The sequence below is a fragment of the Onychomys torridus genome, chromosome 11, assembly GCF_903995425.1.
Source record: "Onychomys torridus chromosome 11, mOncTor1.1, whole genome shotgun sequence".
NCBI lineage: Eukaryota > Metazoa > Chordata > Mammalia > Rodentia > Cricetidae > Onychomys > Onychomys torridus.
In genome coordinates, this window is record NC_050453.1 from 73968268 (window position 1) to 73983560 (window position 15293).

The 15293-nt window shown below is 42.5% G+C and overlaps 1 protein-coding gene across 1 annotated transcript in view; it reads left to right on the forward strand.

The window, feature by feature from the left end:
• Positions 1-13810, forward strand: part of Acmsd (aminocarboxymuconate semialdehyde decarboxylase) — a 66751-nt gene extending 52941 nt beyond the window's left edge. The window contains exons 8-10 of the mRNA XM_036201867.1: positions 645-817; positions 12439-12537; positions 12842-13810. Of these exons, the coding sequence (XP_036057760.1) occupies positions 645-817; positions 12439-12537; positions 12842-12913 (344 nt within the window). The 3' untranslated portion in view covers positions 12914-13810. The remainder of the gene's footprint in view (positions 1-644; positions 818-12438; positions 12538-12841) is intronic.
• Positions 13811-15293: the final 1483 nt, after the last annotated feature.

The window sequence follows — 15293 nt, forward strand, 5'->3', positions numbered from 1 at the left end:
TCTGTTTGTTTGTTTATTCCTCATTTATTTTTAGTGCTACTGAGCATTGACTCTAGAGCCTCTATGCCAAGCTATACCCAAGCCCTTTTGAATTTTGTTTGTTTGGGTGTTTTGTTTTGGTTTGGTTTGGTTTGTTTTGTTTTGTTTTTCGAGACCAGGTTTCTCTGTGTAGTTTTGGAGCCTGTCCTGGAACTCGCTCTGTAGACCAGGCTGGCCTCAAACTCACAGAGATTCGTCTGGCTCTGCTGGGATTAAAGGCGTGCACCACTGCTGCCCGACGCCCTTTTCAATTTTTAAAAAAGATTATTGTTGTTGATGTGTGTGTGTGTGTGTGTGTGTGTGTGTGTGTGTGTGTGTGTGTGTGTGTCTGAATGTATGCCATTAGTGCACAGGTGCTTTCTGAGACCGGAGGAGGATGTCAGAACCACTGGAGTTAGTTACAGGTAATTGTGAGCCTCCTGTCATGGGTGCTGGGTACCAGAGGTCTTCTGTAACAACCAGAACCTGCCAAGCTCTTTCTCCAGCCCCTTAAGTTTATTTTGAGACAGTCTCTCACTAGTTTCCCAGGTTGGCCTTAAACTCACTCTGGAGGCCAAGCAGTTAGTCTTTGAACTTGCAATCCTCCTGCCTCTGCCTCCTTGCAGGTGGTGCCTTCCCCTTCACAATAGGAAGAATCTCCCATGGATTCAACATGCGCCCAGATCTCTGTGCCCAGGACAATTCATCTGACCCCAGGAAATACCTTGGCTCCTTCTACACAGACTCCCTAGTTCATGATCCTCGGTCTCTGAAGCTGTTGACAGATGTCATAGGAAAGGTAAGCCAGAGTCCCATTTCGATGGCTTGTGGAAAGCAGCAGGCTAGACCAGCAGCCTGCTACTTGACAGGTTAGACACTTTTGAGGGAAAAGGAAAGTTCGAGTTAGTAAAACATCTGAAATATATACTAATGCTTCTTGGTACAAAGAGAACCGATTCCAGGACCCCAAAAGATTCCAAAACTTTCAGATGCCCACTTGTTTTATATTAAGTGGTATAGTTTTTGTACATAACTGATACACACTGTGCTAAATGCTCTAGATCCCTTACAATCAGAATACAAAGTGAGTGGTGTCTACTTGGTGTTTATTATGTTGCTTAGGAGATAAGTAAAGGGAGACAGCTTCTGCATGCTAAAAACAAAAGCTACTTTCCAAAGTATTTTCTCATCGAGTCACTAGGACATATTCACACGTCTATATGCTGTGCTCTGATCACATTTACTCCCATCACGCTCTCTTCCTCCTGTTTTAGTTTTTAGTTTGCTTTCTGTCGCTGTGATGAACACCATTCTCAACCATGACTGGGTGAGGAAAGGGTTATTTGGCTGACAGGTTAGAGCATATTCTGTACTAGGACAGAAGCTCAATGCAGGGACCTGGAGACAGGAACGAAAGCAGACACCAAGGAGGAGCACTGCTCACTGGTTTGTGTCCCCCTGCCCCAGCTTACTCAGTACCTTTCTTACACCACACAACCCACCTGGCCAGGGATGGCCCCGCCCACAGCGGCTGGGCCCTCTAACATCCATTAACACAATGCCCACAGGCCAATCTGAGGCAGGCAACGCCTCAATCAAAGTTTCCCAGGTATGTCTAGGTTTGTGTCAGGTTGACAAAAATAACAAGCAACATCCCCAACCCCCACTCTTCTCCCCCTTTTTGGTGAGCCAGTGATCTTTGTTAGGGTTCTTAGGGGTGAAGGGCTACACGCAGGAGCAGGAGCGTGGGTGAGAGATTGTTTCAAGTATTTTCAATGCACACTTGGTTGGATGTCAGCACACAGGACTGGAGAGTATAGTAGATGACTAAGGAGCACAGAACAACCACATTTCAGTTCCATCTTATTGTACAAGGTATCTGTAGAAGGTTTGCAATTTCACCCAGGATGGGGAGGGCGGTCTTTTAAAAATTTATTTATTTCTGTTTTGTTGGTGTTTTGCCTGTATATATGTCTGTGTGAGTTTCCAATTTCATGGGGGGGGGGGGTAGAATTTTCTTTTTCATTATTTATTTATGTCCATTTTATTGGTGTTTTGCCTATATGTATGTCTGTGTGGGGGTGTTGGATCCTGGAGTTACGGACAGTTGTGAGCTAGCATGTGGGTGCCAGGAATAATCCCTGTGGAAGAGCAGTCGGTGCTTTTAACTGCTGAGCCATCTCTCCAGCCCCATAGAATTTTCTAAAAGTATCTGGAAATACTGAAAATGGGAGCAAGTATATAAGCAGGAAAGCGCAAAGGAGAGACCCTGAAGATAACTGTGGGTCCTGAACTGTTAACAACAGAAGAGGGGAAGAGACAGGGAGCTGGGCAAAGGGCCACTCTGAACAGTGCCCCATTGAACAGAGTCCTCTAGTATTCTTGGAAATGAAAACACGAGGAAAACACCATTGTCACATTCAAAGCTCACCCTCTGAATGATACGACCAGCAATGGGGGATGCTATTCCCACCTTGAAATAGTACCTGAGACAATGCACACTGGCTAAAGAAGAAAATCACAGCAAGTTCACGGTGACCCCAGTGGGTACAGCGGGTAGTGGGCACGTGTGTGTACATCCTGAGCAGGGCTCCCAGGAAAGGTAATGGGTCTAGTATCTTGTCTTCACACTGTGACAGCTTGAATGACTATAATTTGGGCATGAAAACCTCAAGTTTTCTGTGCCCTCACAGGCCAGGAGATCCAGGACTTAGAAGCTATTTTCATTATTCTCTTTAAAATAGTAATGCTCCCCAATTCTAGTTACAGTCACATCAGCAGATTCCCCTTTGAAAACAATCCCCAAATCAGAACGACCCTTTGAACTTTTATTTTCTGGGAGTGTCCCTCAACTACTTCATCAGTGGTTGGCCTTTAGATTTTTACTTATAATTTCTCATGAATTATCATCATTTTCTGGCCTCAGATAGCTTTATATAACCTGTTTTTGTTGGGTAGATATAATACATTTTCTTTTTTATTTCATTAAAAAAAATATTTTCAGACAATATATTCTGGCCATTTTCTTCTTCCCGAGCACCTCATAGATCCTCCCTGCTTCCCTACCCACCCAGCTTTGTTTCTTTTCTCTCTCTCTTTATAAAAAAAAAGAAAGAAAGAAAGAAAATCAAAACAAAAGACAAGTAAGAAAAAATGCCCAACAATACATTTTCTTACTTCTCTGAGTCTAAGAATGTCTGCAAATGTACTTAAGCCTGCATGTCTTCGTCCAAGGTGTGTGTTAGGGGGGGGGCGTGGTTCTTGGACATCAAAAGACAACTTCTGGTGTCAGTCCTCTCCATCCACCTGTTTAGAGACAGTCTTATCACTGCTGCATCCACGAGGCCCACCATCTTCCCAGGGTTCTCCTGTCTCCACTTACCCTCTCTTGCTATACATGTGCTGGGACCATGGACATATGCTACCAAATCTGGCTTTACGGAGATTCTGGAAATCCAAACTCAGTGATATGACATCACTAAAAAGATTCTTCGTCATCAAAGAAGGATTTTACTAGTTCCAGGACTGTGGCAGGCAGTAGACTGTGACATATTGATAGAAACACTTCTAAAATGACTGGAGACAAAAGGGGTTTCCTGCCCAACCCTCACCTAACTTGACATTTACACTTATTTGAATACTTCCATCTCCAAATAACTTGGACAAATGATGTCTTCCGATGCACTGGAGTACAAGAGAGGGAAACCCTGTTTTGACACCTTATAAGCCTCCTGAGACGCTTCTAAGTCTCCCTCAAGACGTTGTGGGCAATGAGAGGACGTCCTAGTTCTAGCACGTGGCAGTTGGGTGTGACTGTTCCAGTTTCATCTCTGTTGATGTGATAAAACACCCTGAAAAGAAGCAGCAGAGGGGATAGCAGGGTTTCTTTCAGCTTATAATTCCAGGTTACCATTCATCATTGTGGAGAAGTCAAGTTAGGAGCTTGAAGCAGCTGGTCACATCACATTCACAGTGGAGAGCAGCGAGATACAAATGTGAGCATGCTCACTTGCTTGCTTATGCTCAGCTTAATTTTTCCACTCTTAAACAGATCAGCATTGCCTACCTCATACTTTCTGTCTCATACTCACTCCCAAGTGCCTCAGTTTACAGGTCTGTGCTACCACAGCTGGCTGTCACAGAACCTTTAAAGGGGGCTTTCTAAAATACAGTAGATGTGAAATGCCACATTAGCACATTCAGACATATATCTTCAGAAACTGGTTCATAACCTTAGTAGATCCCCAGGGAATAGACTCTTCAAAATTCAATTTGGAGGCAGCTGGGAGCAGGTGTGATAAGAATGTGACCCCGTCTGTACATCCCAGGGAGCTCAGGCCAGTTGACAGCAGAACAACTGTCCATGCAAGGCCATGCTTAGGCTTCCTCCACCCCAGATTCTTCCTTATGATTCATTTAACACATAGGAAAATTGCAGCTACAAGATAATAGGTGAATTGGTTACTTTTCTTCTTGTTATAAAATGTTTGACAAAAATAACTTAAGAAAGAAAGGGTTTATTTCAGCTCACAGTTCAAGAGTATCATGTATCATAATCAGGGAGGCATTGTTGTAGGAGCAGACGGCAGCTAGTCTCATGGCATCTACAGTGAGAAAGCAGGAAGAGATGGATGCTGGTGTTCAACTGGCTTTTTCCATTTCATTCAGCTCATGGAATAGTAATGTCCACCATCAGAGTGAGTCTTCTCACATCAATTAACACAACCTAGAAACTCCCTCACAGACATGCCCAGAGGTTTGTCATCTAGGTGATTCTAGATGCTGTCAAATTGATGATCGATATTAACCATCATGATGAGTGAAGAAGCAGCAATTTTTCAAAGTATTTTTATTCGAGAATTTATTAAGCATCTACCAAGTAGAGAGGTTATCAACTGATGGGGTGTGTGCTCTCCTTCCTGCAGAACCACACAAATCTTGAGGAGTCTCTTTCCCTTACTTCCTCCCTGCTGCAGTCTCCTTTCCCTCAAAACAAGAGCTCCACATTAACAAGACTTCTATTTCTAGTTCTCTTGTGCCTACTTTCTTGTACCTAATATTTCAGGACTAATTACATCAGGGTTCCTTCTTTCATATATTCAAACATTAAAAAAGATGTTGGGTTTTTATTGTATATGTGTATATATATGGGGATGTGGTTATGTGCACATGAGTGGCACATTCTACAGTGGTTAGAAGTCAGATTCCCCAGGAGCTGGAGTTACAAGCCATTGTGAGCAGCCTGAGATGGATGCTGGGTGTGGTGATACTGTGTTCCTCAATATATTGTGCACCCTAATAAACTTATCTGGGCTCAGAGAACAGAACAGCCACTGGATAGACATAGAGGCCAGAAAAATGGTGGCATACACAACTTTAATACTAGCCTTCTGGAAGCAGAGATCCAGATGGATCTCTGTGAGTTCAAAGCCACACTGGAAACAACCAGGCATGGTGACATACACCTTTAATCCCAGCACTTGAGATCTCATGTCTTGCTTGGCAAAGGCACATGCCTTTAATCCCAGGAAGTGATGGCAGGAAGCAGAAAGTATATAAGGCGTGAGGACCAGGAACTTAGAGGTCTGGTTAAGCTTTTAGTCTTTTAGCAGCAGTTCAGCTGAGATCCATCTGGATGAGGACTCAGAGGCTTCCAGTTTGAGGAAACAGGACTGGCTGAGAAGTTGGCAAGGTGAGATTAGCTGTGGCTTGTTCTGCTTCTCTGATCTTTCAGCATTCACCCCAGTACCTGGCTCCAGGTTTGTTTTTATTAATAAGACCTTTTAAGATTCCTGGTACAGCTGGGAACTGAACTCAGTTCCTCTGCATGAATAATACAAGCTTACAACCACTTAGCCATCTCTCCAGCCCCACACCCATTCAAGAAATTGTTCCTTCAACTCATTCACACTTTTACTAAAGCAATATTCAAGTTGATTATAAGCATGTGTGTCAAAGTTATATTCCAACCATCTCAAAAGAAGAGTTTTTTACAAGTCCACTTCCAATTCAAAGAAGTTTTTTGTTTTTTGTTTTGTTTTGTTTTTCGAGACCAGGTTTCTCTGTGTAGTTTTGGTGCCTGTCCTGGAACTCGCTCTGTCGACCAGGCTGGCCTTGAACTCACAGAGATCTGCCTGGCTCTGCCTCCCAAGTGCTGGGATTAAGGGCATGCACCACCACTGCGTGGCTAGTTCAAAGAATTATTATGGGCAGAGTCACATCATAAGAAAAATAATGGCTAGATAATTATTATTAATGGATTTATTTCAAAATGAAAGAATCTAAGAATGATGGATTTAAAAAGAAAAAAAATCTAAGGAATTAAGGATGATAGCCCAGATTTAGAGCAATTTCAAAAGCAATAAATTTATAAAATTGCTATCAAGCTGGAGACAATCAAGAGTTACTGTGTTGATTGAATAGCAATGGTCCCCATGGGCTCATATATGTGAATGTTTAGTCACCAGGGAGGAGAAATGTTTGAAAGGATTAGAAGGCTCAGGGAGTGTGGCCTTGTTGGAGGAAGTGTGCCACTGGTGGCAAGCTTTGAGGTTTCAAAAGCCACACCAAGCGCCCAAGCTCTCTCTCTCTCTCTCTCTCTCTCTCTCTCTCTCTCTCTCTCTCTCTCTCTTCAGATCAGGATGTATCTCTCAGTTACTTCCCCGGTCTATGTCTGTCTGCTCCCCACCATGATGATGATGAACTAACCTCTGAAGCTGTAAGCCAGCCCCAGTTGAATGCTTTCTAAGTGTTGGCCATGCGTCTCTGCACAGCAACAGAACAGTGACTAAGGCAGTTCCCAGTAAAAGGCATGCATCTGGATAATAGGTAAGGAAAGTTCAAAACTTAGAAAGTTACAAGCAGATATAGATCCTTCTATAGAAAGAAGTTGAGAGCAAGTTGAAATAATAATTTAAACATTTCAAACCATGAGTTTGCTGGTCTGTGGTAGAATTTAAAATTTTTTTTAAAAAATCAACCCAAGGGACTGAGAAAATGAGATGGCTCAGTGGGTAAAGCTCAGAACCCATTTAAGAGCTAGTAGATACACAGTGTGAACATCTTTAATCCCAATGCTCTTAGAAGCCCAAGGGCCAGCTAGCCTGGCATATGCAGCAGAAAAACAACAGAAAGACCCTGTCTGAAATAAGGGGAAGTCAAGAAGGACTGGTCCCTGACACTATCCTCTGAACACACACACGAACACACCACACACACACACACACACACACACACACACACACACACACACACACACACAAAGGAAACCAGGGAGATAATCAGGAGTGATGAACTGCAGAAGACTGGAAGACTGCTTTTCACTTCTGCTTTAGACGCCTTTGCTTTTTCCAAATTAAAACAGGACAGACTGCTTCCTAAAGCATATTTATATCTGAGAATGCCAGCATGCTGGGAAGGGAAGAGTTCCTAATTAGAAAATTAATGCCTGGATTTCATCCTCATGCTGATGGAGCTGATGAGTGTAGTATAAGCATGGGACTCTAAAATCATGTTGTATGTTGGAAATGTAAACAGCTTTAGCAAGAAGAGGAGATGAACCCCTGGTGCATACCAAGCAGAGTGTTAGAACAGGATCAGCTGTTGGCACAGATGTGAGGAGACATAACTGTGTGTCTTTAGGGCTTCCGCAGCAGGTGTATTTGCTTGGCTTCATATACAAATGAATACAGAAATCTAAAAGTTGATAGTCAATCATGGACTTTGAAAATGTGGTGGTGGTGGTGGTGGTGGTGGTGGTGGTGGTGGTGGTGGTGGTGTGTGTGTGTGTGTGTGTGTGTGTGTGTGTATGTGTTGGACATCATGGGTTCTACCCTATCACTCTGTTTTGTTCTCTTAAGACAAAGTCTCTCACCGAATCTGGAGCTAGGCTGGCAGCCAGGAAGCCCCCAACACTCCTCCTGACTCTGGCCTCACACAGCAGTAGGATTATAGGCACATGCACAAACATGTTCAGTTGGGGTACTGGGGATTTGACTCAGTTCCTCATGATTGGGCAATAAGCACTCTCTGACCTATCTCCCTAGCCATCAAATATATATATATACATACACATACATGACACAAGATCTCACTCTGTAGACCAGGCTGGCCTCAATTCACAGAGATCCACCTGCCTCTGCCTCCTCAGTGCTGGAATTAAAAGTGTGTGCCACCAACACCCAGGTTAAATTTCTATTCTTTAAATGGCCATTTCCTCCAATGTATATTATCAATTGAAGTATTTTTTTAAGTTTGAAGTTATTTTGAAAACTCTGTGTGTGTGTGTGTGTGTGTGTGTCTATGTATATATATATAGAGAGAGAGTACACATATATCTGGTATGATTTTTGATGTATGTGTAAATGGTATATAATGCTTCTATCAGGTTAAACATGTCTACTCAAGCATACCTCTATGGTTAAACATTACAAGTCATTTCTTCTTGCTTTTTGAAATATACAGAACATTATTATTATGTACCATTATTCCACTGTGTAACATACCAGATCTTCTGGGGTTCTTTAGCTGGTGGGTTGGTCATTGCTTCTGGAGACAGGGTCTCACTTCGTAGCCCAGGTTAACTTACTATATGACCCAGGCTGGCTTTGAACACCCAATCTGCCTGCCTCTTAAGGCATGATTACAGGCATACAACACTCCAGCTGGCATACATCAGAACTTCTTGTCCCTTTTCCATTAATCAACTTCCCCCACCCCCGCTCTTGTTCCTGTTCTTACAGTCTCTGGTGACGAACACTCTACTCTCAACTTCTATAAGCTCAACTATTTTATAGATGACACATGAGTGCTGGCACTTACCTCTCTGTGATAGCCTGTTTCACTTAAGATGATGATTCTAGTTCCATCCACATTGCTACTGAAAACACTCCATTCTTCTTTGAGATGAAAATATAAGCACACACACACACACACACACACACACACACACACACACACACAAATCATCAAGGATGGTCCTTTCTTCAGTATGGAAACACCACCTGGTTTTGTTTAAGCTCAATGGCTGCAATTTACTTCTAGTCTAATCTATTTGCCTGAGTACTTGTTTGTATGCTAATAGCATATTGTGTGGGTGACTGTGGCTTTGCAACATACTTTAAAACCAAGGTGCTCACTCCTGTTTTGTCTTTTTGGTTCAAGACTACTATGACCATTTAGGGTCTTTTGTGGTTCCATAGAAATTATAAATTGCTTTTCTCTTTCCATAAAAAATGCCATTGCTGCCCAGTGTGGTGGCACATGCCTTTAATCTCAGCACTGGAGAGGCAGAGGCAGCTGGTCTACAAAGAGAGTTCCAGGACAGCAGGGCTGCTGCACAGAGAAGCCCTGTCTCAAAAACAAACAAACAAAAATGTCACTGCTATTTTGAGAGGGGCTGGATTGAATCTGAATTGCTTTGGGTAGTGTGGCCATTTTACCAATATGAATTCTTCTAACCCGTTTACACAGGGTATCTTTCCATTTATTGTGCCCTTGATTTCTTTCATCAGTATAGTTTCCATTACAGAGACTTTTCACCTCCTTGGCTAATTTATTCCCAAGTATAGTAGTATTGTGCTGTAACTAGTCTAAGTGGGCTTCCTGTCCCAGACAGCTTTGCTGCTGTTGTGTACCCATACCGCTGATTTCTTCACATTGATACTGTAGCCTGCAACTTCACTGAATTCTTTAGTTAATTCTAAAGAGTTGTGGAGCTTGTAGGGCTCTCTATACACAGGATCATATCATCTGCAAAGAGAGACAGTTTCACTCCTCTTGTCCAGTGTGAATTGCCCTTCCTCCTTCTTCCTGCCTAGGTGCTGTGGGTAGACAGTCCAGGACTCTGTTGATAAGTGGTAAAAGTGAACAATCTTTGTCTTGTTCCACATCTCTCTTGTTTTGTTTTGTTTTGTTTTGTTTGCTTTGTTTTTCCAGACAGGATTTCTCTGTGTAGCTCTGGCTGTTCTGGAACTTGCTCTTGCTCTGTAGACCAGGCTGGCCTCAAACTCAGAGATCTGCCTGCCTCTGTCTCTCAAGTGCTGGAATTAAAGGTAAGCATAGCATTGTTTGTTCCATATCTTTTTTTTTTGTACTTTTTTTTTTTGTCGGAGCTGAGGACTGAACCCAGGACCTTGAGCTTGCTAGGCAAGCACTCTACCACTGAGCTAAATTCCCAGACCCTCCATATCTTAAAGAAAAATCTTTTCATTTTTTTCCCATTTAATACAATTCGAGCTGTGGGTTTGTCATTTATGACATTCACTGTATTGAGGGACCTTCATTTAGAGTATATAACATGGTTAGTGGGGGAGATGGTTCAGCAGTAAGAGCACTTTCTGTGCAAGTATGAAGACCTGAGTTCAAATCCTAAGCACTCATGTAAAAAGCTGAGGCTGACTATAACCCCAGCCCTGTAGGAGACAGGTACTGGAAAATCCCTGAAGCTTGCTTCCTGTCAACCTAGGCTTGGTGAGAGACCCTGTCTCATGGGAATAAGGTAGAAAATGCCATAACAGGACACCTGGCATCTTCATCTGGCCTCTACCTGTGCACATAGGCATGTGTACCCACACATACACATAAATCTGCATATAGCACACATACATACATACATACATACATACATACATACATACATATATACATATATATATATACATACAGATAGACCTAGAGAACATTAATGAAATGAAGCAGGCTCCAGGAGAGAAATACTACATGATTGAACATATGTGGAATCTACAGAAGTCAGCTTTGTAGAAACAGCACAGAACTATGTTTGCCAAAGGCTGAGAGGGGTGGGCAATAGAGAAGAGGCTGGAACAAAGTTAGAGTTAAAAAGAAAGACTAGTTCTGGATTTCCCCTGAACCATAAGGTGACTCTAGCCAGAAATTTCTCGTTTGTTTCAAAATAGGTGTGGAAGAATTATTTCACCTCAAAGAAGCAATAAATGATTAGTTGATGGATAGCCAAAAGACTTGATTTTATCATTACACAATGTAGGCCTGTATCAAACACTGCATAGTACTGGTGAACTTATAAAAGTATTATTCTCAAAGTACAAATACTAAAGTAAATATATAGGCTGGGCGGTGGTGGCGCACACCTTTAATCCCAGCACTCCGGAGGCAGAGGCAGGCGGGTTTCTGTGAGTTCGAGGCCAGCATGGGCTACAGAGCGAGATCCAGGAAAGGCGCAAAGCTACACAGAGAAACCCTGTCTCAAAAAACAGAGAGAGAGAGAGAGAGAGAGAGAGAGAGAGAGAGAGAGAGAGAGCACTTGCTGCACTTCCAGAAGGCCAAGTTCAGTTCCCAGCACCCACCCACATCAGGCAGCTCACAACTACTTCTAACTCCAACACCAGTGGCTCTGACACCATCTTCTGGTCTCTCCACCAACATTTTCACACATATGGTACTCCATCGCCACCCCCAAACACCATCTCACACACACACACACACGCACGCACGCACGCACGCACGCACGCACGCACGCACGCACGCACAGAGTTGGAGATGACTAGGGCATTGCAACCAGAGGAATCAACCCATTCAAGTCAGCGAACAGCTTGCTGTGACTGGAAGGGACTGTGGCTCACTTAGCTCGGCAGAAAGGATGCCACAGTGCATTTTGGGAAAGCTCAAAAGACGTTAACAAAGGAATTATTTACAAAGCTGTGAGGAGCTAGACTACCATTTAGCCCCAAACTTTTCTTCCAGCTCTACTGTCTTACAGGGTCACTTGTGATGTGTCATTATAAGAAAGGTAGAATATTTGATTTCATCTGAATATATCCATATATTTTATCAAGTAAATACCCATTTCTTATATTTCAGTATTCTGTATTTCAATTACTAAGAAAATAAATGGGCTGAGGTGTAGAATAGCCCATTCAATTAAGTGCTCATCATACAAGCATACTTACTTAGGACTGATTCCCAGAACCCATATTAAAAAGATCCAGGTGTGATGGTACACATCTGTATTCCAAGCACTAGGAAGGCAGAGACAGGTGGCCCTGGGGATCACAGGCTAGCCAGATGAGCATACTTAATGAATTCCAGGACAGTGACAGACCTTGTTTCAAAAACCAAGGTGGACAGCAAGCACCTCAGGACTGAGACACCAAAGATTGTGTTCTGGCTTCCACACTTGTATACACGCCTACGCAGAAGTAAGACTGGAAGTGGATTTACAATTCTTAGAAGACCAAATAGTGACACCTGCTGGGACAAAAAAATAGCAAAATGAAAACTGAACCTTTGAATCTTTAACATTTTAGAGCACATGTGTTTCTATTAAATTAGGAAGGAATTTCTTGTTTTACCAGACCGGTGTATATGATAAGCAAATTAAGTGTACAGAAGGATCTTTAATATTCTCATATTTACGAATAAAATTGTATTTTCTCCTTTTAGGATAAAGTCATTCTGGGAACTGATTACCCCTTTCCACTAGGTGAGCAGGAGCCCGGGAAGTTGATAGAGTCCATGGGAGAATTCGACGAAGCAACAAAGGTACGTGCCTTGAACCTGTCTTCTTCCTGAGCTGAACAGAGAGCCCATTGTACTTCATTTGCCTACAACTTTCATTTGACTCAATCTTCTGACATCGCTAGACTGTTAAAAATAAAAGAATCTTAGTGTCTTAAAATGGGCCCAGTATAACTTAAATGCATAAATCCTCTGCATGAGAACACACACACACACACACACACACACACACACACACACACACACAAATGTAAAAAAAGTAATCTAATGAATGCTTTATCAAGCCAATCATGCTTTAAAGTAAAACTTCTCTCTCTCTTTTATTCAGGATAAACTCACAGCTGGCAATGCCTTGGCTTTTTTGGGTCTTGAGAGAAAACTATTTGAATGTCACAATTAACCACAGGAAAAAAAAAACTTTCAAGAAGCTACATCACTTCTGTTTTTGAACATGAGTTGTATACACATCGCTAAAATTCTATTTTGAATTATGTTACCCAAAAATATGGAATATCCCCCTCAGGACAATGCAGGAGGATCAGGAATTCAAATCCCAGGCCAGTCTGGGCTATATGAGACTGTCTTTAAATGAAAAAGGGGTGGGGAGTGGGGGGGTTATATTCCCAAATATTCTAACTTAATAATAACAAGATGTTTCATAAGGTCTTTATTCTGAAATGTAATGTACTAAAAAGCAATACATTGCTACATATGCAAATAAAAACTATTTAATTTGGAGATTTAAAAATTAATGTATAATTAATGATCTACATAGAGAAAATCCAACACCAGCCTTATTCTAGAAGGCTCAGGTGCATTCTCTATTTTGATCCAAGATATGGGAATTGTGCCCAAATAATCTGTTTTTTCCAGTTGTAACACTTTCCAAGAGTCTAGTCATTCCCTGGGAATGTTTTTGTCTTTGTAAACTACACACAGGATATGTGCAAACTCAAATGTTCCAAAAGCCAGTTAAGAAAGTAAGGCAAATGCTCATGGAATAATTGCTGAGTGATCCAACAGAAAGCTCAAAGACACTTCAGTCAAATTTATTTTAGTCTCCCAGAGTTTGGCAGATCTTAGAACTTGGGCTGAGTCCAAGAGGATGGATGGACATTTCTTTTAAAAGTAAAAAGATGGTTGACTGGGCATGACAGTGCATGCCTCTAATGCCAGCACTCAGGAGGCAGAGGTAGGCAGTGGATCTCTGTTTGAGGCCAGCCTGGTCTGCATAACAAGCTCTAGGCCACCCAGCCAAGGATACATAGTGAGAGTCTGTCTCAAAAATAAATAAGTAAATAAACAAACAGAAGAGGGAAGGTAGATCAGAAAAAAAGCTATGGGGAATTTCACCTGTAAGTCTGCTTTTACAACAGCAGGAGGTAGAGTGAGCTCTGGGGAGTGAGTGGGTGGCACCATGATACCCTTTGTTCCAGGCCCCACCAGTCTACCCTCAGCAAAAAGGCTTGGGCCTGGGGCAGGATAGTAGGCAGCATCTCTCCTTCACATCAGATAATCTTTCCATACTATACTCTTAACTTTGGAGTCATACTTGCTTTTCTTTCCATTATTCTACAAAACCAGGCTCACTGCTAGTGCAGACCTTGTGGCGGCTCTGCAACAGAGAAAGACGAGACCTAATTCATGCTCCCTGACTCCCATTCTCTTATTTTCGCCATCTGTGCTTCAATACCCTCTCTCCTTCCGGTCCTCTTATTGCTTTCTAGAATTTTCCCCAACTATCACTCTACTTACTACTCCAATCTGTCTTGAAAGAAAAATAAAGTTGAGCAAAGCAACAGTTGGAAGCATATGTTACTGTTTTCCTCCTTCCCCAAATCTTTGGAAGAAATGCCTACCCCTTTTCAAATATTTCATATCTGAGCACTACACACATAATATTTTTGTTAGTTACTTTTGCTTCACTGTGACCAAAAAGGACACACAAAAAACTCAAAGGAGGTTCCGGTCCATTATGGTGAGGGAGGTCCGGCAGAGCAGAACAGCTCACACTACTGTGGGACAGCGGTCGGGGAAGAGAATGCCTGTAGTCATTCATGGGCTTGCTCCTTTTTCCTTTTTTCAATCTGGGACCCAGGCCACAGGATGGTGTCACCCACATTCAAGGAAGGTCACTGTCTCTTAGTCCTCTCTGGAAGGGTCTTTGCAGACACACCTAGAAGTAGGCTTTAATAATCTCAAGATTAATCATCCCAAATCCATCCCTTGTCAACCTGACATTCCAACACATCTCCTTATACTGTAAGATTCAATCCCTCCCCAACCCCAATGATCCAAAGCTCTAGTCCAGTTTCCCAAGACTGGGGCAAACACTTAGCTGTGTGCTTTGCTAACATCAAGGTATACAGTCCCAAGTACCTATAAAAAACAGTCCCATTTTCAAAGTAAAGAATCCAGGAAGGATCTACCCAAAGCAAGACTGAAACCTGGCAGGGCAAATATTAAATCCTGTAGCTCCATGACCAGTACCCAGAGCTCATAGAGCTGTGCCAGGGCTTGGAAAAATCAGCCCCCATGGTCTTGCCATTTGCAAACCACCAAGCCTCTCTTGGGCTGGCTCCACCCTGCCCAATACTTTCCTCAGGAGACATCCCAACTTCCTGACATCACCAACACCCTGGGGTCTCCACAACATTCATCCTAGATTTTACTCTCACAGACACTTTCATGCACTGTCCTCTAAGGAGCTGCCTGCAAGGACTCTAACAATGTTACACATTGCCTAGTCTCCCAGACTCTCCTTTGAAATCTGGGTAGAG